Source organism: Garra rufa, chromosome 1 (genome assembly GCF_049309525.1).
Source record: "Garra rufa chromosome 1, GarRuf1.0, whole genome shotgun sequence".
Lineage (NCBI taxonomy): Eukaryota > Metazoa > Chordata > Actinopteri > Cypriniformes > Cyprinidae > Garra > Garra rufa.
In genome coordinates this window covers 23,896,470-23,919,550 of record NC_133361.1, presented here as the reverse complement: position 1 = coordinate 23,919,550, position 23,081 = coordinate 23,896,470, and the positions used below count along the sequence as shown (strand labels likewise).

The 23,081-nt window shown below is 36.9% G+C and overlaps 2 protein-coding genes across 2 annotated transcripts; one reads left to right on the top strand and one right to left on the bottom strand.

The window, feature by feature from the left end:
• Window positions 1-1,292: 1,292 nt before the first annotated feature.
• Window positions 1,293-13,049, top strand: crb3a (crumbs homolog 3a). Its single transcript, XM_073849197.1, has 4 exons — window positions 1,293-1,632; window positions 2,057-2,261; window positions 9,641-9,684; window positions 11,625-13,049. Exons 2-4 carry the CDS (start codon window positions 2,156-2,158, stop codon window positions 11,832-11,834), a joined length of 360 nt encoding a protein of 119 aa, XP_073705298.1. The 5' UTR covers window positions 1,293-1,632; window positions 2,057-2,155; the 3' UTR covers window positions 11,835-13,049.
• Window positions 13,050-15,119: 2,070 nt separating this feature from the next.
• Window positions 15,120-20,556, bottom strand: tubb4bl (tubulin, beta 4B class IVb-like). Its single transcript, XM_073837676.1, has 4 exons — window positions 20,350-20,556; window positions 19,283-19,391; window positions 17,769-17,879; window positions 15,120-16,501 (listed from the first exon to the last, which is right to left on the bottom strand). Exons 1-4 carry the CDS (start codon window positions 20,404-20,406, stop codon window positions 15,444-15,446), a joined length of 1,335 nt encoding a protein of 444 aa, XP_073693777.1. The 5' UTR covers window positions 20,407-20,556; the 3' UTR covers window positions 15,120-15,443.
• Between the last annotated feature and the right edge of the window lie 2,525 nt (window positions 20,557-23,081).

The following is a 23,081-nucleotide window of genomic DNA, read 5'->3' as shown; positions in this document are numbered from 1 at the left end:
CTCTCTCTCTCTCTCTCTCTCTCTCTCTATCTATCTATATATATATATATATATATATTACAGTTTTTGGTGAACTAAAATGTTGTATAAAATCAAGAAAATTATATATGAACAAATCCCTCCAGGATATAGACAAGAATAAAAATGTAAAGTTTGGTGTGTGTAAGTACTACTGAAGTGGAGATTTATGGCTCAGTGTAGGAGAAAAAAATCATTTTGAGAAAACAGCCTTTATATGCACTGTAATTGAAATCTATTGACACAAACAGATAAAGGGCTCTAAAGAAACACTTAATGGTGTCTTTTGGATGTTTTCTTTCCACTAGTATGGAAAAAAAAAAAAAAAAACTATGAAAAAACCAAAACCCAAAATCTCAAACTTGACAGGTGCATGAAAAAGCAGTGTCTCCCCTTAAATTGATCAAAAGCGATAATAAAGACATTTATAATGGTACAAAAGATTTCTATTTCAAATAAATGCTGTTCTTATAAACTTTCTATTCATCAAAGAAACCTGAATTCTACTCAGCAAATCAGAACAATAGAATGATTTCAGAAGGATCATATGACTGGAGTAATGATGCTAAAAATTCAGCTTTGAAATCACAGGAATAAATTAGATTTTAAAATATATTCAAATAGAAAACAGTTATTTTAAACAGTAAAAATATTTCTATATATTACTGTTTTTACTGTACTTTGGATCAAACAATTGCAGGCTTGGTGAGTAAAAGAATCTTTAAAAAACATTCAAAATCTTTGTGTTCAAAAACATTTGACTCCCAGTGTATGCAAATAAAATGTATTATTATTGTTGTTGTAAATTTTTGTTATTATAATGTCTTTTTATACTATATTATATTATCATATACTATATTTCCCTTTTTCTGTGGTTAAGTGGTTAATAAACTTCCTAACAGGAGAAAAGGATTAACAGAACTGTGGTATGTCAAGAATTTTTTCTTATAAGATTAAAAGTTCATTCGCTTCCACTGGAGGTCGCCACACTAAAAGAGCATTTCGAACTGCTGGCATTGATAAAGTGTGCGTGTGAGAGAGTGAGAAAAAAAAGAGAGAGATAGTGTGTTATTTAAATCTATTTAAACTTTTAAACTAAAAAATAGCTTAAATATAAAACCTCAAGTCACTCAGATAAACATGCAAACCACCTGACGTCCGTAGAATATTCAAATTAGCACACAAAGATCAAAACAGTGCGTCAGTGAAGCCATTGAGCGAGAGCGCGCATCGCTCCGGTGCGCAGGTGGATGTCTGCGCACAATAGCGCGACTGTCTCACGCCACAGGTAGTAGCTGGACTCAGGTGTTGTAACACGACACTGAACCATGTGATCAGCGATGAGAATTTAGGAAGAAGAAAACCCAGCTCGAGCATTCACTCAACATACTAGTAAATACCAACCGCACAAGACCACCATTCATACCAGGGCAGGATCTCGAAGGACAATGTATTATTATTATGAGCAGGACGACGGAGTGTCGCGATAGTTTCGGTTTAAATACTTAATTTCACCGGTAAGGTGAGGCGGAAGCGAGTTGCGCTCAGCTCTACTTGGATATATAGTCTACATTTTGTCGGGAAACATCGTGGATTATGAAGGTGAACAAACAGGTATGAGTTTTGTTTACTTGTCTCGTATGGATTAATGTTTCCTTAGCAACACAAATAAGGAATGTGCATGTCTTGGGCTTGATAAAGGTTACAGGTTGAGAAATGAAAAATAAATACCTTTTCTATTACTTATGGCCAGGGTCAGCTGTTATGTATTAAACAGCCATCCAACATTACATCTTGAAGAAATATTTACCAAAAAAGATTACACATGGTGATCTTTTGTAATGCGAGTTTACACAGAAAATAAACAAGAAGGCCTATAATGGAATGAATCAGTGCATTTGGATATGTATATCTATTTTGAATCCAAAGATTAGGAAGCTATGATCAGTTTTTCTATAGTTATTAATCACTTCGAATCTAGCTACTGTTTGCAAAGCAACTTCAGATCCTAACAGACGTTTCTACTTTTCTTTTGCAGCTCGCCAGAGACAGATAGGACCGTTTTTATTCTTTGATCTCGGACATGATTTATTGATCACCTCGGCTCCACCCTATCCGGAGCATCAGCCCCTTCTGGATGAGGGTAGGGGTGCAGATTGACTCCATCCCGGAGATGATACGGCAGGTTGGGCTATTGGCAGGGAGTTTTCTGCTGCTGCTTCTCAGGAATGTTTCGGCCCAGGGTGAGTCACTCGCTCCACCTCTGCAGTCATGTCCGAAACTGAACTTTGAGAGTATCCTGACTATTAATCACTTATAAAGCTGGCTGCGTAGAACAGCTCAGTAGAGTTGCGTCAGATTCATTTGAACACAAGGGTTCAGGAACACTCCTCTAACTTGTACTAAGTTAGTATGGGACTGTTTCTTGAGCAGGCAAGCTCAAGCATGTTGGTTACCTGCAAAACATTCAAGGTATTGTTGCAAGGTCATAAAATGGTACAAAAAGTATGAGATAACAGAATGCCCAATGCACAGATCATATTTCTCTCTGGAAATCACAAGAAGAAAGAAATTATACAGTTGAAGCATACAACATACACCTTGCAGAATCTGGAAAATGTTAATTGCTTTACCAAAATAAGAGGGAACATACAAAATGCATGTTATTTTTTATTTAGTATTGAATGGAATAAGATATTTCACATAAAATATGTTTACTTATATTGTCCACAAAGATAAAATAGTAGTTACATTTATAAAAATGACCCCATTCAAAAGTTTAGATATGCTTGATTTTTACCTGAATGGTCCACAGCTGTTTTTTTTTTTTTTTTTTTATTTAGTGATGGTTGTTTAGTGACGAGTCCCTTGTTTTATCCTGAACACTTTTCTGTGTATTTGAACCCTTTTCAACAATGACTGTATGACAAATGAGGGACTCATATTCAACTATTACAAAAGGTTCAAACGCTCACAGATGCTTCAGAAAGAAAAACAGTGCATTAAGAGCCGGGGGTGAAAACTTTTTGAATTTGAATATCAGGGTCATTTTAACCTAACATGTAACTATCTTTGAAGCTTCTGAAGGGCAGTAATAAAGGAAAAAAGAAATGTTATTTAGGCAAAATAAGAAAAATGTAACTATACATCTTAATTCTGTTCTGGCTCTTAATGCATTGTTTTTCCTTCTGGAGCATCAGTGAGTGTTTGAACCTGTAATAGTTGCATATGAGTCCCTCAGTTGTCCTTATTGTGAAAAGATAGATCTCAAAAACAAACAGCCACTGTTGGAAAGGGTTCAACAAATACACAAAAATACTGAAAAACCAAAGAATATGTGGGACCTGAAGGATTTTTTTGAATAACTGTTCAGGACAAACAACTAATACTAAACACAAAAAGCACACATTTGTGGATCATTCAGGTAACAACACAGTATTAAAAAGTCAAGTGTATGTAAACACTTATAAATTAATAAACTATAATTTATAAACTATTATTGTCTCTTGTGGACTGTATGTAAACATCTTTTATGTGAAATATCTTATTCAGGTCAGTACTAAATAAAAAATAACATGCTTTTTGTATGATTCCTCCTATTTTGGTCAAATAATTAAAGGGGCTATATGCAATTTTCTGAAATTTAAACTCACGACTGACACCTGTGGCCAAAAAACGGAACTGCTCTTCCTCTGCCGATGTTCACTCTAGTCCTTGCTCGGCACCGGCCGCTCTCAATCTTCGATCTTTTTCGGGCACTTGTCAGGGGTTTAACTTTTTTAGTCTTCTGTGGAGTTACTGTTGGTGTCAGAGTTGTCCTGGGTCTCTTCTGTGTATTCGCACAATCCATTGCACTGTTTGCGAGTGTAGGCTAATTGCTGACTAGCGGTGGTGGCAGAGTGATCTGAAACGTTTAACATGAACGCGCTTGACGTCACATCGGCAGACAGCGTGCGAAAAAATCCGACCCGACAGAAAATAGGAAAAATAGGATACAGGCTTATAGGTGCACCCACTGTGAGCTGACAGGGTGTCAGTATGCTCATCAGGAGATGTTTGAGTCATAAATGGTCAAATAAAAAGGCTATTGTTACGTTTATTTTGGGGAAAAAGTTGCATATAGCCCCTTTAACATTTGTGTTCAAGATTCTGCAAGTATATGTAAACTTTTGACCTCAACAGTATTTTCTTTTCAGAAAATAGACAAGTTTTAGGGTCATTAAGATTTTTTGTATTTTGGCATTATTTTCATGACATGTAGGTAGATTTCAAAATATCGGGTTATAAATACTGTAATGTAAAACATTATTATTTTAGGGCCAAAATCTCCTTATTAACTAGTTGCATGCATATTACTAGCATATTGGCTATTTATTAATACTTCCAAAACACACATTAATGCCTCATTCTGCATGACCAATTTTTAGATCCCTTAATCCTACATCATACTTAATAACTACCTTACTAACTATTAATAAGCAGCACATTAGATGTTTATTAAGGCAAAACTCATAGTTAATGGTTAAAATAAAGTGTGATCTTATTACCTAAATACGATACTGTGGTGTTTGGTATACATGCTTTGATGCTGACCTAAAGTAAACAAGAACTTGGTACAGAATTAAGGCTTGGCCATAAAACAAGTGTCATTTTCTTTATGTTATGCATTTTACTTCTTATTTTTAGGATGTTTTCTGACATTCATACATGATAGGGGCTGTAAACGGTCATGAACACACTCACAATCAACATTTACTGCGGTACACGTGCTCCGTGATTAGTCTTGCAGCAAGTTTCATTCCTTCTTTAAAGTTATCTTTGCACTTTTGCCCTTGAGGGATTATTTACTCTTGTAAATGATTAACATTTTTGCTTTTTTATTTGTATCCTCCCACTCTTTCTCTCCCCTTTTCTCTCTTGATCTCTCTATTTTATATTTATATGTGTGGGTTATCATAGCATTTAAGCATTGCTTAAACTTAATCATCAATTTGCAAGTGTAACATTTATTTTCAGTCAAGTCAGCAGTTTGTACAATGACTTGTTCTCTGTCCTTTAAATGCACATCATGGTTTGTCAAAGTTCAGTGATCACATGTATCAAAATTCGAGATTATACAAAGTTGCCAAATTTTGAGATTATCTGGGGTGTGAGGGATTTGCTGTTCCTTACCAAATTGAGGCTAAGTATGGGGCACCATGTTGATGCTTTGGTCTTTGGTCTGACCTAGGGGTGGGCGATATGACCTAAAATTAATATCACGGTATTTTTCATCTTTTGAACGGTGACGGTATAATATCACGGTATCACTTTTTTTGGTAAGTTTGGGAGGAGTAGCCTGTCCTGTCCCTTTAGTATGTGAATAAAGTTAATATTTTTATAATATTATAAGTAAATGACAGGTATCCTTATCAAAAAGAGACATGGGAGAGTATTATGCATTCTTAATATATTTATTTTGCAAATAACCAGATCTTACTTAACAGTGTACAACAAAACAAAAAATATTTTTTATTGAAATTTAATTTTCTGCAATATTTAAAACCCATGGCAACAGTTTAAAAGTAGACCAATTCTGTGGGGAAAAACGTGGACTTGGCAACCCTGCATCCAACACGAGCTGCTGGAGTTAATGTCATTGCACACACGAGTTCTAGATTTTTGCACGTTAAAAAAATACAAGTTATGTTAATCGAGTTTAAACACTGCCTCTGAAACTTTCGTCCGTCATAAAAAAAAAATTCGGATCGTGTTTGATTTTCTGCATTTTCGCATCCATATTAAGCAAAAGCCGCAAAGCTGATACGAATATGTTTTACTTTTTTATTTACAACAAGATATATAGTATAAGGACAGGCATTCAGACCACAACTGAACGTTTGAAGAAAATGTAATGCCTTATTATTTAGAATTAGCTATTATTGATGTAAATGCAGCCGTTCAAGGCACATAATTGATTTATTACGGTATTGACAGTATGACAGTCACACCGGTGCTGACTATGACACCGGTGTACCGCCCACCTCTGACCCTTGATTGACATTCAGTCTGACCAATCATAACGCCGAATCCGCCATTCTGTCCAAAAAACAAATCAGACATTAGAGTAGATTAAGGCTGAATAAATTATACTGAACAATGATGTGACGCGATCAAATAGAGGTGCGCACTAATGCAGCTACAAAAAGCATTTAAAGCATTTAAAACTGTCAGAGAAAGACACAAAAATCATTACAAGCACCGACAGCGAAAGACTGTTTAGTATCGCATTGCATGTCTTCCATGAGAAGAGAAAGGGGTGGTTGTTGCTGGTTACTTTGATGACTGAAATCGCGAAATGGCTTAAAACCATTAGTAAATAAACTGCAGAATGTCATGTTGTCTAATACAGGCCTGATAGTGGAAAAAATTCCTGAGCCTGAACTTTTTTTACCCTTGCCCCCGAGGTGAGTGGGGTGGAGGTACTATGTATGCGACGCACTTTTAACACATAACTTGTTGGTTCAGTTCAGTCAGATAAAGGTTTTTCACAAAAAAAGCTTATAGATTGGCATTTCAGCCTTTATCCCATTAAAATGAATAAATCAAGTATATAATGCATAACATTTATTTAAAACAATGTCCTAATTGTTTAGATTTTGAGAAAGCACATTAACTTCTTTCACATGTACAACTCTGTGTTTGCATAAAAAACATTGGTCGAGATTTGCAATAATCTGACCAAAAACAGCTAAAAATTTGGACGTGCAAATTAATTCTATGTCACGAGGGGGCGCTTTAGGAGCGCTGAAATATTACGGTTTCCCTAAGAATGGCTGAAAGCAAAGCAGCATTAACGCTGTTTTATCAGTCATGAAATGAAAATGCCAACGACACGTTTCTGAGGACAGTCGGTTCCCTTCAGATACATTCATATAAAGACAACAGTGCCGCGTTTTGACTTTGAAACGTGCAGTGAGCATATTTATTCAATGAAATCATTGCCTCTTGAAGTTTAATCCAGCTCTATCGCGATTCTCGTCTTACCGTCCCCAACTGTAAGACCTCTTAAAATAATTATTTAAAATATTTTACTATTTACTATTTAAAATATTTACCACTTTTTATGGCTTTAAATTTGATACAACTAAATTGAGGAGTTTTAAGGACAATTGTACAGTATGGGAGCTAAAAACACCTTCGCGCATGGAGCATTGCCTTAACCTGTATCAATCTATTTGACAAAGACACAAGGCCCGCCCCTTCCCTACTGCTGATTGGCTCATCGGCTAGAATGTGACTTGTTTGAGTCGTTGAGCGTTAAAGCTGCTCTCTGACCTGCACATCTCAGATTTAGAGAAATGACAGAGCAATATCCGCAAACCTGATTTTTTTTTTTTTTCGCAGCCACAGTACGCCGGAAATCCGGCGTGGTGCCGGAACGCTATCACCCCTGCTAATACACTCACAAATTGTATTTATTCTGACAGCTAGGGTTCAAAGTCCAAAGTGTGAGGGAAATCTATGTAATGAGAATCATTCATAAATCTGCTGCTGCCAGCAAAAAGTAGTACTGAGGTCTTCTTGCGGGTTTCCGCCAAAATAAAAGTCAACATTCATAAATGTTAGCATTGTAATTTGTTACTGTTACTGTTGTTCTGTAACAGTAAAATAAAAAAGACATTCATTACAACAGCTCTATTAATACATTTATTATAACATTATCCTTTGCTCAGCAAGGCTGCATTTATTTGTACATTAAAAAACACATGCTTGATTCAAGAAGGGGGTCTTAAAAATGGCCAAAGAATATTATTTTACTAACCTTTTAATTTTAAGTTAAACTGTGCTTTGTTGGTAGGCTATAATGTCTACTAGAATGGTAAAAATGTTCACTGATAAATAAATCTTTTTAAATTTAAATTGTTGTTTTTTATATTGTGGTTTGAAAAGCAAGACAAAACTATAAAAAGCAAATATTGGCTACTTAATTTATGCAATGGTGAAAAAAAGTGGTAAAATACATGGGGGAAAAACACAGAACACCATGTTCGGTAATTGGCCTTTGGCCCAGTGTGTAAATTTGTTCAGCTTCGGCTAAGAATTTTTTTTCGGTCCCTAGTTCTGATGTTCATTCATGATTTTTTCATGCTTTAAGTAAAGAAGAAAAGAAGATCTGTTCATGTGTCGATTGATGTAATAAGGTGATCTGTCACAACAATTTTAAAGAGCCACAAAACAGTATTTAGTGTTTGAATTTCTTAAAAAATGACATTTTAAAGCTTAGTTTCCTCTTTGCTCTGCAATGTATTTTCATTGAATAGCAACAGTAACTAAGGAGGGCAAGTTTTTGCAATAACAGAAATTATAATAATTTAGAAAGTAATTTATCCACCTTTTTCTTTAATGCGGAAGTAAGCCTAATGGTGAGACTTCCAGTTCATTATCTGTTATAGGGAAATAACTGTTTGCACTACAATCCAGTGTGTTCATAATTAAGATAATACATTGAAATAATATGGTAAGACAAACCAATTTGCAATATCACGCAGCAAAACGAGCTGTTTTGTACTGCTAAAAATAGCTGGACATGAATGAGACTGGAAGCCAGACCCATACAATTTACAAATGGCTGTGAAAAAGGTGAATACAAAAATGAAATTTTTAAATTTTTAGTCAATAATGAAAACAAATAATTGAACCTGATTCATTAAAACAGACAGTTGGAACAATCATTCATGGAAATGAATTGAGCCTATTAACAGCAATTACCATTATAATGCTCTCATGTACGGAAGGCCAAACAAGTCTTTAGGAAAGCTAATGGCCATGAGACATTCATAATGTTATGTTGTTATGTTATATGTTATGTCACCAGCAAAATCATCAGTGCATTACAGACAATGTGATTACTTGACAAGTGCAGTTTTCTTTACTGTGTAGACGACATATTAAAACAGGAAGCTGGATGCTGAAATACTTAAGTTTATATCCTTTAGTTTAAATTTGTGAATCAAAATGTGACAAAAATGTGTATGTAAAAGATGAGATATTAAATATTTTTATAGTATGTATACTAAAAAGTATGCAACTTCTAAAACTGCACAAGGATGTAGATGAGCGTAAAGCTAACAGACATCTCATTTGTGTAGGTGTATGCAATTACATAATAATAAGATTAAACTTAGTCACTCTTAACATTAACCATTTCTTTTGTATTCGTAACAACGTAATAAATGTTGGGTGCTGGATTTCATAATATTGTTGTAAATAATTTAAACTGTGAGATTATACCATCACAACGCAGATGTATCATAGTTTACACCATCTGCCATGGAAAAAATGGCAAGTTCCTCTTTTATTAACATTTAGTTCTCATTGTCATGTGTTTGTTTCTTTTCTCTCAGAAATATAGCCGTAATAGTGAGCTCTGTGACATGTAAAGTGATTGGAAATGATACTGGCACACTGCAGATAAAATATTAAAGAACCAAAGCATGCTATTGAGCTTGCAACTCTGTCATTAAAGAACTATACTAGATTTGTGAACCAGTAGGATGAGTACTAAAGTCAAGGTCTGTCGATCATCATTCAAAGTCTGTACAATTACTTGTCATCTCATTGTAATGTTTTCTGTTTGCAGGAAATACAACTGACATGCCCAGTAACTCTACAACTCCCAACCCAGTAAGTAAAGATTCTCCTGAGGTGTAGTTATTTATTTCATCTCTCCATACACTACTGCTCAAAAGTTTGGGATCAGTAAGATTTTTAATGTTTTTTTTTTTTTTTTGTAAATAAGTCTGTTATGCACATTAAGGCTGAATTTACTTGATTAAAATACAGAAAAAATAATGGTGTTCTGTATTAATATATTTTAAAATATAATTTACTCCTGTGATGCAAAGCTGGATTTTTTTATCAGCCATTACTTCTAATTTCAATTCAAATATGCTAATTAATTACTGTTATTATCCATGTTGGAAACAGTTGTGCTGCTTAATATTTTTTTGTAACCTGTGATTCTTTTTTCATTATTCTTAATGAATAAAAGGTTAAAGGTTAAAGAACAGCATTTATTTAAAATAGAAATCTTTTCTAACAATATAAGTCTTTGCTATCACTTTTTATCAATTTAACACATCCTTGGTGAATAAAAGTATTAATTTCTTTCAAAAAAAGAAAGACATTTTTACTGACCCCAAACTTTTAGATGGTAGTTTATATTGTTACAAAAGATTTCTATTTTAAATAAATGCTGTTCTTTTCAACTTTTTATTTGTTAAAGAATACTGGGGGGAAAAATCACAGGTTCCAACAAAATATTAAGCAGCACAACTGTTTTCAACATTGATAATAAATGAGAATATTAGAATAATTTCTGAAGGAACGTGTGACACTGTCTTTAAAACCATTAAATATCTTACTGATCCCAAACTATTGAGCAACAGTGTATATTAGCCTGAAGTGCATCATCTCTCTAGAACTATATATTATACAGTCAAGCCCAAAATTATTCATACCCCTGGTAAATTCTGATTTAAAGTCAGAAATGACACAGGCCTCTCCCAAAAGATAATAAGATGATGTACAAGAGGCATCATTGTGGAAAAAACTATTTCACCGCTTTTATTTTACATTTGAAAAAAATTGTCCAAAATTATTCATACCCTTTGCAAACTGTCACAGTCAATGGGGAAAATCCAAAGTTCTGTACCATTCCAAATAGTCCAAGCTGTTTCCTAATTAGGTTCCTAATTACCCTGATTCATTGGGAACAGCTGTTTTAATCAACTCAACAGGTGAAAAACAGAAGCTCTCTGCTGTTGGTTTGTGGACAGTCATGGCTAAGACAAAGGAGCTCACTGAGGACCTGCCCACTATTGAGAAGTGTATGAATAATTTTGGACATGCCACTATTTGTTCAAATGTAAATAAAAGATGAAGAATATTTTTTCCCCCAATTAAAACTTGTACATCGTCTTATTATCATCTGGGAGATATATAAGTATATAAATTGTATTTAAAAAAAATAACCGATTGTTTCGCTAGATAAGACCCTACTTCCTCAGTTGGGATCATTTAGAGCCTCTAGAAGCTGCATTTAAACTGCATTTTGGAAGTTCAAACTCGGGGACACCATAGAAGTCCATTATATGGAGAGAAATCCTGAAATGTTTTCCTCAAGAAACATCATTTCTTCATATCTTGGATGACATTATCTGTAAATTTTTGTTCTGAAAGTGCAACTAGTTAACAGTGAGAATTGGTCTCTATACTAAAGTGTTACCGAAAAGTTTACTGCATACAGTAACACTTCTCACTTTTCAGTTTCAGTGTTGTAACATAAATTATGCATAATTACACGCAACTAACCCTAAAACAAATCCTAACCCTACCGTAAGTACATGGTGTTTAAACATAATTACGTTGTTAGGACAACCTTGGATCCTGTTTGCTATCTCAATTTAAATTCAAATTTGAGAATTTCATTACAGTTCTAAATTGCCTTGGAATAACCATGTCACAATATTTGATTTCTTTATGTAATCAGCAGTGTTTAATGCAGTTTAGCAACCTTATTGTACCGTTTCAGTTGATCAGCATTCCTACTTTTCTTTATCCAGGGCCCTAATATTGTGGCCATTGTGGTACCAACTGTGGTCCTGGGAGTGCTGGCTATTTTGACAGGAGTTCTGGTGTTCCTGTTCTGCGTGGTAAAGAAGAAGAGACAAACGGAGGGGACATATCGACCCAGCGCAGAGGAGCAGTCAGGAACAACGAGCGCAGAGACGCCTGACGCTCTTAAACTACCCAAGGAGGAGAGACTGATTTGACACACTGGTTTATGACTAACCAGCAGCACATGAGACCAATGACTCAACTCGAAACGGTTAAACAGATAAACATTAACTGCAGACCGTTACTGAAGGCACAAGGCACAAACTCAGCCCTATGTTTTGGCTAAACAAAGCGAGTCTGACTACTTGGAAGAAACTTGAAGGAACAGATCCTTTCTCTAAAAGGCAAAAGATTTCACAGCATGTGCGGCTCTCTAGCATTTCATGCCATTTTAGACTGGTAGCTTTTTTCGGCTTTTTTTGTGTTGTGTCACCTGTTTTAACGCAGGTACACATACAAATGCTGATGTTTGTATGTAGTGTTAAGATATGTTTAAAGGTGAAGTATTGCAAATATTGCACCCCTAGTGGCACACGACATGCATTCAGAATGGGCCAGACTTAAAGGGATAGTTCAAGCTCAAGTTGTTCAAAACCAGTATGAATTTTTTTTTCTTCTGAGCAGAAAAGAAGATATTTTAGGGAATGGCAGTAACTAAATTAGCAATTGTCTTCCATAGTATGGAAAAAAATTCTATGGAAGTCAAAGGCTACGTCAACTGTTTGGTGACAAAAAGCAGACAAAATGTTCATTTTCTGGTTGAACTATCCCTTTAACAGAATCAACCAATGGTGTGAATTTGGGGGCGTGGCTATCTGACTGAATAATGAAAGCTGACTGCATTTCAAACTTGTTTTTGGATTTCTGTTGGTTGGCTCTAGATTGTCCACACTACGCCTTTATATATTTATTCAAATCAGTTTGCTCACAATATAGTTCATACTCATGTTTGCTGAAACCACTTTCCACAAGCTGCATTTGTCTTGATTTACCTCAGTAATGGTTCCTTATCTATGTAACTTAATCTAATATTAATTGATCAGCGCAACAATGAATTCTACTCGGAATCGTTTTTGATTCTTTTATCATAGCATGAATGTTTACAATCAAATATTTCATGCGTTCTGTTTCACTTGAGTGCCTTTTCAAATCTCAGCTTTTTAGAATCTGCTAAATCGTCCCGTTTATATAGAAGATTAAAAAGGCAGAAAGGTCATGCTATATTGTAAATTTAATCACTGCTAATGGGTTTTGTTAGGGACAATGCTCAACGGAGTTGCTATATTTACAATAAAGTACTGCCTCAGGTGCCTTTGCTTTTATAAAACGGTTATTAATGTGTTCATTAAAACATTATTTTATTAAACTAACTCATTAAGTGTTGTTCTTTTGCTTAAGATAGTCTCTAACATAACATAAAAAAGGTTCTGTGCTGTCATAAAGTGAACAGATGTGTTTATGTGACAGTGTATTATACCCACCTTTATCCTCAATGCAGAAGTAGGCCTATGGGTGAGACTTCCGGTTCATTATCAACTATAAAGAAAAAACGAGAAAAATAACAGCATGCAGTAAATTGTAAAACTGTTTGCACTACAAACCAGTGTGCTTATAATAATTTATATAATACTGTAATATAATAGGCACCAATTTGCAATATCAAGAAGCAAAAGGAGCTGTTTAGTACAGTTAAAAATAGCTTGTAGTGGATGAGTCCGGAAGCCACACCAATAACATTTACAAATGGCCACGCCCACTTTTACAGGAAGAAACGGTGAATATTGTGGAATTTAGCACTACTGCACTAAGCTGGTTGTCTTCTTCCGTTTGTATTTCCACAGTGTAAAGGTAAGGTCATAGATTTATGAATGAACCGCTCGTTTTAAAATCTTCCCAGTTATACGATGTGACGGCTATACCGCAAAAACAGAAATTCAAAAAGACGGCTGCGCGCCTTTTTTTTTTTTCTCTGACGTTTTTGAATGTATTTTTACTTATCTATTTTATATTTGATCCATATTTAATACACAGTAGGTGTAGCTATTTCTAAACGTGTTCTGCTTACAATTAGTTGAGCTGTACAAAACATTCTGCGTGATTGTGCAAATTGGTATTTGTTTATATTATTTTATCTTACTTGCAGACTGTTTCCGGTTTATTCCTCTAGTAATTTGCCTGTCAGCTAATGAATTCTTGCTCATCCACAGAAAATAGCATACTGCGTTGGAAAATAAGGTTTACCCCACCTCAAACATCTGGATAGGTGTTGGCTACTTAAATTTTATGACATTACATAAATGTCCTATGAGTGCTGACACTGCGATATTATTTGGGTGTGCACGGAGGAGTCTTCTTAAGTAGTGTATAGCCTACAGTAATTAGCATTACTTAAGGCTGTGTCACAGATTTGCTTGCCAAAACACTGCAAGAGCTTATTGTGAAGACTAGATTGTTTTTAGGAACACTGCTCTCTAGTGGTCTTTTTAGTTTGTCTTTCAGGCAGTTGTTTTATTCTGCCATTTTCTTTAGTTTTTTTGCAAAACACAATAGCAGCAGAGATACACTGAGTAGTCGAATGATAATATTTGGAAACTAATAACAAATGAATGTATGATCTCAATCTTTTTAACAATATGATACAATGATATTACAGCTTGACATGACATAAAAAAGTATATTTATTTTCTTACATATACAAGTTTTCCAAGATCGTGAGAACCATGGTTCATAAAAAATAAAGATTGTTGAGTGAACTAATTAAAATAAGAAATATATCAGCTCACATTTTGTTTTTCAGCTGTTTTCAGCTCATTTTAAAGCATTCTAAAGTCTTATTTTAAAGAATTTAGTCCATCCTGTTTCCAAAAAATGAAAATTATGTTTAATTACTCACCCTCATGTCGTTCCAAACTCAAGACCTTTGTTCATCTTCGGAACACAAATTGAGATATTTTGATGAAACCTTAGAGCATAGACAGCAATGCAACTGACACATTAAAGGGCCCAAAAGGTAGTAAGGACATTGTTAAAATAGTCCATGTGACATCAGTGGTTCAACCATGTGGTTTTTAGCCATGAGAAGAGTTTTTCTGCACACACACACAAAAAAAAAAACTAAAATAACAATTTTCAACAATTTGTTTTCTTCCGAGTCAGTCTTCAACGCACATTCACGCACAAAAAAAATATTCCTGTAGCTTCATGAAATTGTCACATGGACTATTTTAACAATATCCTTACTACCTTTATGGGCCTTGAATGTATCAGTTGCATTGCTGTCCATGCAGGGTCAGAAAGCTTTCGGTTTTCATCAAAATTATCTTAATTTGTGTTCCAAAGATAAACGTAGGTCTTACGGGACACAATTTTCAATTTGTGGTGAACTATCCCTTTAATTAAAACATTCAAGTAACCCCTCTTTGACATACAAAAACAAAGCATTCCAGATGTAGCAGTAGCCTTTATTCACATTGACACTGACAACAGTTACATCATTCTTAAATCCAAAGGCTTCACAATTAAAATTATTCGCTTTTCACTTGGATGTGAGGGAGGATTTGATGGCGTGCATTCACAACATTCAGAAACACAAAACCAAACCAAAAGTTCACAATTCCTCAAAATGTCACAAGTGGGGGTGAGGGGGAATGACTGTCATTGATGGATACTGAATGTAAAAACCCATTCATTGTTCTGGAGAGCACTGGTTTGTGGTAAGAAGAATTAAATGTGGGGGATGGAGTGGAAGGAACACTATTTGCGATTTAGGCGACCTCCTCCTCGCCCTCCTCTTCAAACTCGCCCTCTTCGGCAGTGGCGTCCTGGTACTGCTGGTACTCGGACACCAGGTCGTTCATGTTGCTCTCGGCCTCGGTGAACTCCATCTCGTCCATGCCCTCGCCAGTGTACCAATGCAGGAAAGCCTTGCGCCTGAACATAGCGGTGAACTGCTCGGAAATACGCTTGAAGAGCTCCTGGATGGCTGTACTGTTGCCGATGAAGGTGGCTGCCATTTTGAGCCCTCGGGGTGGGATGTCGCACACGGCGGTCTTGACGTTGTTGGGGATCCACTCGACGAAATAGCTGCTGTTCTTGTTCTGGACGTTCAGCATCTGCTCGTCCACCTCCTTCATGGACATGCGTCCGCGGAAGACTGCGGCCACGGTCAGGTAGCGGCCGTGACGGGGGTCGCAGGCGGCCATCATGTTCTTGGCGTCGAACATCTGCTGTGTGAGCTCGGGCACGGAGAGCGAGCGGTACTGCTGGCTGCCTCGGCTGGTGAGTGGAGCGAAGCCGGGCATGAAGAAGTGGAGACGTGGAAAGGGCACCATGTTGACGGCCAGTTTGCGAAGGTCAGCATTGAGCTGGCCGGGGAAGCGGAGGCAGGTGGTGACGCCGCTCATGGTGGCCGAGACGAGATGGTTGAGGTCGCCGTAGGTTGGTGTGGTGAGCTTGAGGGTGCGGAAGCAGATGTCGTAGAGAGCCTCGTTGTCGATGCAGTAGGTCTCATCAGTGTTCTCAACGAGCTGGTGGACGGACAGTGTGGCGTTGTAGGGCTCCACCACAGTGTCGGACACCTTGGGCGAGGGCACCACGCTGAAGGTGTTCATGATGCGGTCGGGATACTCCTCACGGATCTTGCTGATGAGGAGGGTGCCCATGCCGGAGCCAGTGCCTCCGCCGAGAGAGTGGGTGAGCTGGAAGCCTTGCAAGCAGTCGCAGCTTTCTGCTTCCTTACGAACGACATCCAGTACCGAGTCCACCAGTTCTGCTCCTTCTGTGTAGTGACCCTTGGCCCAGTTGTTTCCAGCACCACTCTGACCTGCAATCATTAAAATTTTGTATTGAAAGTCCTTTCAAGGCAAGTGGTGGTCATATTTTTGCAACACATTCAGGGAACTATCAGGCTTCCAAGACCAAGCCCTATCTACTTGATCGAGATCATCTCAGGAGGAAATCTCAAAATCTGGCCAAACTTACATTTGCATAACATAATTCCAACAAGCAACAAAATCTGGCACATACGGTGCCATAACATGATGTAACAGCGTTAAAAAAAGGTTTTCAGGTTGGTTGAGCCAACACACAGCCGGAGCTTCTACCAATTCTTGATTGGCTCTTTTATTTAGAATTTCTTATTGAGACATATTGTGTGTTGAACTCCCAATCATAGTACATAGCACTATCTTGGTAAACCTAAAGCAGGGATAGGCAACTTTGGTCCTGGAGGGCCACTGTCCTGCAGAGTTCAGCTCTAAGCATAATCAAACACACCTGCCTGTAGCTTTCTAGTGATCTTGAAGACATTGATTTGCTTGTTCAGGTGTGTTTGATCAGGGTTGAAGCTAAACTCTGTAGGACATTGGCCCCCCAGGACCGAAGTTGCCCATCCCTGACCTAAAGCCTTTGGGGGAGTTCATTTTGACAGGAATTTAACAAGTTAAATTTAAACAACTTCTAGCATCCAACACAGGGATGGGCAACTTCGGTCCTGGAGGGGCACTCCTGCAGAGGTTAGCTTCAAACCTAATCAAACACACCTGAACAAGCTAATCAAGGTCTTTAAGATCTAGAAGATCAAGACTAGAAAGACAGTGGTCCTCCAGGACCAAAGTTGAGATGGTCCTCACTGCAGAATACAAGATCCGGGAGGCGAGGTTGGATCCAGATCCAACTCCTCCCACTTCACGTATCCCTAAACCTACCCATCTCCATCCCTTTATCCCTAAACCAGGGTTCCTCAAATATTACCCTGCAGGGCCAATGGGCCGCAGAGTTTAGCTCCAACCCTGATCTACCTGTGATTCTCTAATGATCCTGAAGACCTTGATTAGCATTCTCATGTGTGTTTGATTAGAGTTAGAGCTAAACTCTGCACCATATTCACCCCTGGATGAGGATGTAACCTCACCACCTGGATTATGTGTACTGCAGTGAGGGGCTACTGCTGAAGTTGCCCATCCCTGATCCAACAGAAGAGACAATTTAATTGCTATCCATGTGGATTCATAATTACTAAGTGAGTAAAATCATACCGTATCAGCACATGGACTAAATAACAAAGGTGATGGAAAAAATTATTAGCTTACCAAACACAAAGTTGTCAGGTCTAAATATCTGTCCAAAGGGTCCAGAACGAACTGAATCCATTGTGCCAGGCTCCAGATCCACCAAGATGGCACGGGGAACATACTTCCCACCTAAAACAAAGAGACAGATACAGTAGGTCATCCTAACCAGACTAACCAGATTTGTTTCAATGTGCATGCAAATTTTTGTGAACATGCAATGATGTTTAAAAGTCTAAGACTACAATGTTGACTTACATTTTGCATAACTGAAAAACAATACAAATAAGTATTTTATACAAATCATATGGCAGCACTCACACTGTATGAAGTTTGGATAAAACCTAATAATCATGTTATCCAACATAATTTGAGAGTGATTCAAAGAGTATCAGCTTGTTTTTCGTCATTCTTTCGTGCAAAGGAGTTAACAAACGTGACATTAGTGACTATAAAATTAAGGTAAAATAAAAAAATATTAATAAATTTCCTGGACCACAAAACCAATCATAAGTAGCACAGCCATAAGTAGCAATAGCCAACAATACCTTGCATGGGTCAAAATTATAGATTTTTCTTTAATGCCAAAAATCATTAGGATATTAAGTAAAGATCATGTTCAATTAAGATATTCTAATTACTAGCATAAATATATAAAAACTTAATTTTTGATTAGTAATATACATAACTCCATTTGGACACCTTTAAAGTCCCGCTGAAATCAAAATTGAAGTTTTTTGGCTTTTAGTATGAATATATTAGCCTTAAGGTGATCTATAAGCTAGTGTGCTGCAAAACAAAGACAAAATTCGCGTTTACAAGATATGGGCATTCAAAACTTACAGTCTCGTCACTTCCGCCAATATGAATCAAGGATTTGGATGATATCACCGTGCACTTCAGTTTCTCATCAAACGTTCTGTCCAATCAAATGCTCTCTAGAGTCCGTAATGTCCCGCCCCCTACACAGAGACGCATTAACCCGGAGGAGATCATATGCGCTCATATGTGCGGTCGGCATGTATTAAACTCCACAGCCTTAGCATGATTATGATCACTATTTCGTTTTAGCAAGTTTCATATTGAATCTGTGGGGTAATTTATTAGTCTGTGGCTGTCATAAGCTTACAAATGCAGCTTTACCGAGCTCAACGGCTCTTGCCCGAGCAGATGTTAATGGAACGCTATTGGCTAGTCAAAATTAGTGGGCGGGGCTGGGCGGTATGTTTTTGTTTCAGTTAAAAGTACATCACCACATAGAATAACGCTGCGTGTTTCAAGGCACTTCAGTGGACCTTTAAAGGTGATTTTCTCAGATTCTAGGTTTTCAAATAGTTGTTTCTCTATCTGTCACATTTTTTTATTCGTTAATGATAAAAACACTGCTTTTACATCCCAGATTTGTATTGTTGCCTCAGACCTTTGGATCCCACTATATATTTATGCTGTAACCAAATACATTTTATTTTAATATTGCATAAATACACTGTAAATTCTAGTTTATCTGACCTCTATGATATTTAAAAAAAAAATACCTGTAGCCTCATTGTAGTATACACTGATCCTGTCTAGCTGCAGGTCGCTGTCTCCATGATATGTTCCGGTTGGATCAATGCCGTGCTCATCGCTGATAACCTCCCAAAACTGTGTGTAAGAGAGAGAGAGAGAGAGAGAGAGAGAGAGAGAGAGAGAGAGAGAGAGAGAGAGAACAGGGCGGAGGCCAGAGAGAGGGAGGGGGAGAGACAGACGGAGACAGAAAAAAAAACGGAGAAAAAAAAACATTTATCTCGTTAGAAAAAAAAAGATTGAAACGAGCATCAGATGTTAACGAGTTGAAATTTCAAGGATAAAAAAAAAAATCCTAATGAATGAACGTTGCTGCAGCTGAGCAAATAGAATGCAACGAACTTAATTCGATTGTTCACAATTAATATTTATTTTAATATATAATATTTATATACTTGTTTTAAAGAACGCTTCTCTAACTTATATTTGAAATCTCGTAGATGTGGGCTACACTTTACGGATTCCAGTGAATCAGAGGAATGTGATGTTATTTTTTCCCCGTCAGCGATTACCGAAATATAGTCTAGATTCGGATGCATATATATCATACATATGCGATTCATTTTTTATAGATTTGCTAATTATTAAATGCCAAAGTAGACTATTTTATTCCAGTATGCTAATTAAAAGTAAAGTAGGTCATTCCCGTAGATAGGAGGAACCTTTCCAACAATTCAATCTCATGAGCCTGAAGGAAGGAATAAGATCTAACTGTAATAAATGTGCCATAATTGCATGATTATCACAGTTAGAAAAGGAAAAAAAACGAAGGAACGTTTAATTCATGCATTCTCCATCGTAGAATGAATGAGATGTTTCCACCCAATGAAAGCACATCTTTGCGCTCAATGCACCGGCTGTCTTCAGCTGCAAATCGAATAAATGCGCGTTTAAATCGTGCATTTACAATCATTTTAACGAATCGAATCGAACTGCGGTGCACATCTAGAAGATTCTTGTAAGGGGCGGCGAGTAGTCGCCTTGGAGGGCATCGAGTGCAAGTTCCAATCTGAGCAACATCATTGGTGTATTTTACCTTGGCTCCGATCTGGTTGCCGCACTGGCCGGCTTGCAGGTGCACAATCTCGCGCATGGTGCTGAAGGAAGGATAGTGGCTGGGATGCAGGAATCGAGGGCTGTCTACTGCTGCACGCTCACGGCTTGAGCTGCTTTTTCGGCTCGTCTCCGTCCGTCGCTCGGAGATTAACGCCCGCCTCTGAACTCCGTTACTGGGCTGAGCTTGTGGCGCAAGATGACGTCATCGCCATGGCAACCAAGACTGGAGGAGAGAAGGAGGACCTTGAGCTCGTGGAGACACCCGATAGGATGCTGCTCGTGATTTGGACGGAGATGATAGGGGACTCTCCGAGGAGCACTGACTATAAAGACATGTCTGAAAAAATATCGCAAAGGGAATAGAGAATGGCTTCTCATTAATAATAAACTACTATGGTACTACTATGGTATTTATTGTGGGAGTCTACACTAACCACTTTAGAGCTAGACTAAAGAGAAGAGGGATTTTCAACGGCTGATGTGAATTTATTATAGGTGGTCCTTCAATCATATGGCATTTCAATCCCAATAGTCTTGATTTATATTGGCATTTAAACAGACATATGATCTATGTGCTTTGCAATCAATCATAAGAAGACAGTTACCAGTTGTTACAGTTGATAATTATAATTTATAAGAGTATTCAAGGCATTTAAGCACATATGAAAATGACAATATGTAGCAAGCCTTTTTTTTGTAAATACAGGTAAGTTACCATAGAAACGTTATGTTTTGTAACGTTTATGCCGTATAGCACCAGTTGTGGTCCAATCTCCTTAAAACTGTGCATGCTTGTTTGGAATCACCGGTCTGGTGCTCACCAGGTTTCGTGAAGTTTTGAGCTTTCCCTTAGGCTTTATAGGATTTTGGGTACATTTAAACATGCCCCTCAATTACAGGTTCCTAAACAGTAAATTTACAAATTTCTTTGATAATTATTGACTTAGAGAGTCCAGAGAATTGTACTGCAGTGTTGTTTTCCAGATTTTTCCATCTTAATCTTAATCATTTTACAAACAATTTGATTGACAGCAGTGGTTCTAGAGACAAAGTTGTCCGGAATGAGGAGTTCTGTCATATGATACAAATATTCTGTGAATGTGCAAAAAACTGCAATGCACAATCATTTACACCCATGAAAAACGTGATATTGCCCCCTTAGTGGCTGATTTTTTTTACATTTCTCACAGGCCCACCAAGTTGCATTCTGATCGGCCTCCATTAACCATGTCTAATAAGTGCTTAAATTTCATCAGCCAATGGCAGCCAAGTTTCTTTGAGATATGCAAATGTCAAGAACGTGCACAGTGATTTTCAAGTTAATAGGTCAAATGGTTGCGTAGGTATGACCATTTTTAATTTTTTTTTTCTTAAAGCGTCATCAAGAGGCCAAGCTCTGCGATCCTCAGACTGAGCTCTTACACAAGTGTTCTGAGTTTGGTGAAAGAAATCCAGCCTGATCTCAAGGCAATTCATACATATTTTACAAGGTGGCTAATTCGTACGAATTCTTAAGTTTTTGGATAAATCGTACGCATTTTACGAGTTCCCAATTCATATGAATTCTTAAGAATGCTTCATCCAACCCTGCCCCTAAACCTACCAGTCACTGGGGTCTAGGCAATCGTACAAAAATGCATAAGTGAGGTCGCACGAATTTGTATGAATTAGCCACCTCGTAAAATATGTACAAATTGGCTTGAGATACTGTTGAGATATTTCTCAAAAAAAAGAATATACGCATTTTACTAAAAGTGACCCTGCCCCTTTCGAACCATTTGGCATCCCTTTGCAACGGTGAGCTAAAAGTTAGACTTTTTTGGATAATTATTGATATTTGATTATTGCTAATTGATAGTTGCTCTCCAGAGAATCTTTCTGCACTAGTTTGGTTCCGATCGGGTGAAAAACCTAGGACTAGTTCGCAATAGTACGTTTTGCAAAATATCCAAAATACCTGAAAATGTCAGATCACGATCGTGTTCTGTTTTGTCCAGCGTGGAGTTTAGGAGTTATGAGCATTTTTTTTTTTTTTTTTTGCACAGCTTTCTGTCTGCAACAGTAGATTTAAATATATTTAGAATTTGAATACATTTCTTAGGAATGCACCGAAATAAAAATTCTTGGCTGAAGCCAAACTAAATTACATGGCTGATTACCAAACACCCATTTTTTCAACATTGCATAAAATTAAATAACCAATATTTGCTTTTTACAATTTTCTCTTTTAATTTAATTCAATTACCAAACAACAATTTAAAAATATTTATTTGTCACTGAACATTTGTAACATTCTAGTAGACATTATAGCCTTCCAACAAAGCACAATTTAACCTAAAATTAATAAGTTAGTAAAGCAATATTCTTTGGCCATTTGTAAGACCCCTTTCTTGAATCAGGCATGTGTTTTTAATGTAAAAATAAATGCAGCCTTGCTGAGCAAAGAAGAATGTTATAATAAATGTATTAATAGAGCTGTTGTAATGATTGATATTATTTATTATTATTATTATTTTTGTCTTACTTTTTTATTTTATTTTTCAGAACAACAGTAAAATTACAAGACTAACATGTATGAATGTTAACTGTTAATTTGTCCCGTCACGTCATTGCTCAGTATAATTTATTCTGAGATTTATTTATTTTTTGCTAATTTCAGACAAATAATTTCGGTTGCCGAACATTCGGTGCATCCCTAATATTTCTGTAATT

Bases quoted from the DNA above. Each gene is read 5' to 3' on its own strand.
- crb3a (XM_073849197.1), top strand. From the start codon at position 2,156: ATGAGGGTAGGGGTGCAGATTGACTCCATCCCGGAGATGATACGGCAG. The intron at 2,262-9,640 runs GTGAGTCACTCG...TTCTGTTTGCAG, and splicing joins CAGGAATGTTTCGGCCCAGG to GAAATACAACTGACATGCCC. The intron at 9,685-11,624 runs GTAAGTAAAGAT...TTCTTTATCCAG, and splicing joins ACTCTACAACTCCCAACCCA to GGCCCTAATATTGTGGCCAT.
- tubb4bl (XM_073837676.1), bottom strand. From the start codon at position 20,406: ATGCGCGAGATTGTGCACCTGCAAGCCGGCCAGTGCGGCAACCAGATC. The intron at 19,392-20,349 runs GTAAAATACACC...TCTTACACACAG, and splicing joins GCAACCAGATCGGAGCCAAG to TTTTGGGAGGTTATCAGCGA. The intron at 17,880-19,282 runs GTATTTTTTTTT...TCTTTGTTTTAG, and splicing joins ATACTACAATGAGGCTACAG to GTGGGAAGTATGTTCCCCGT.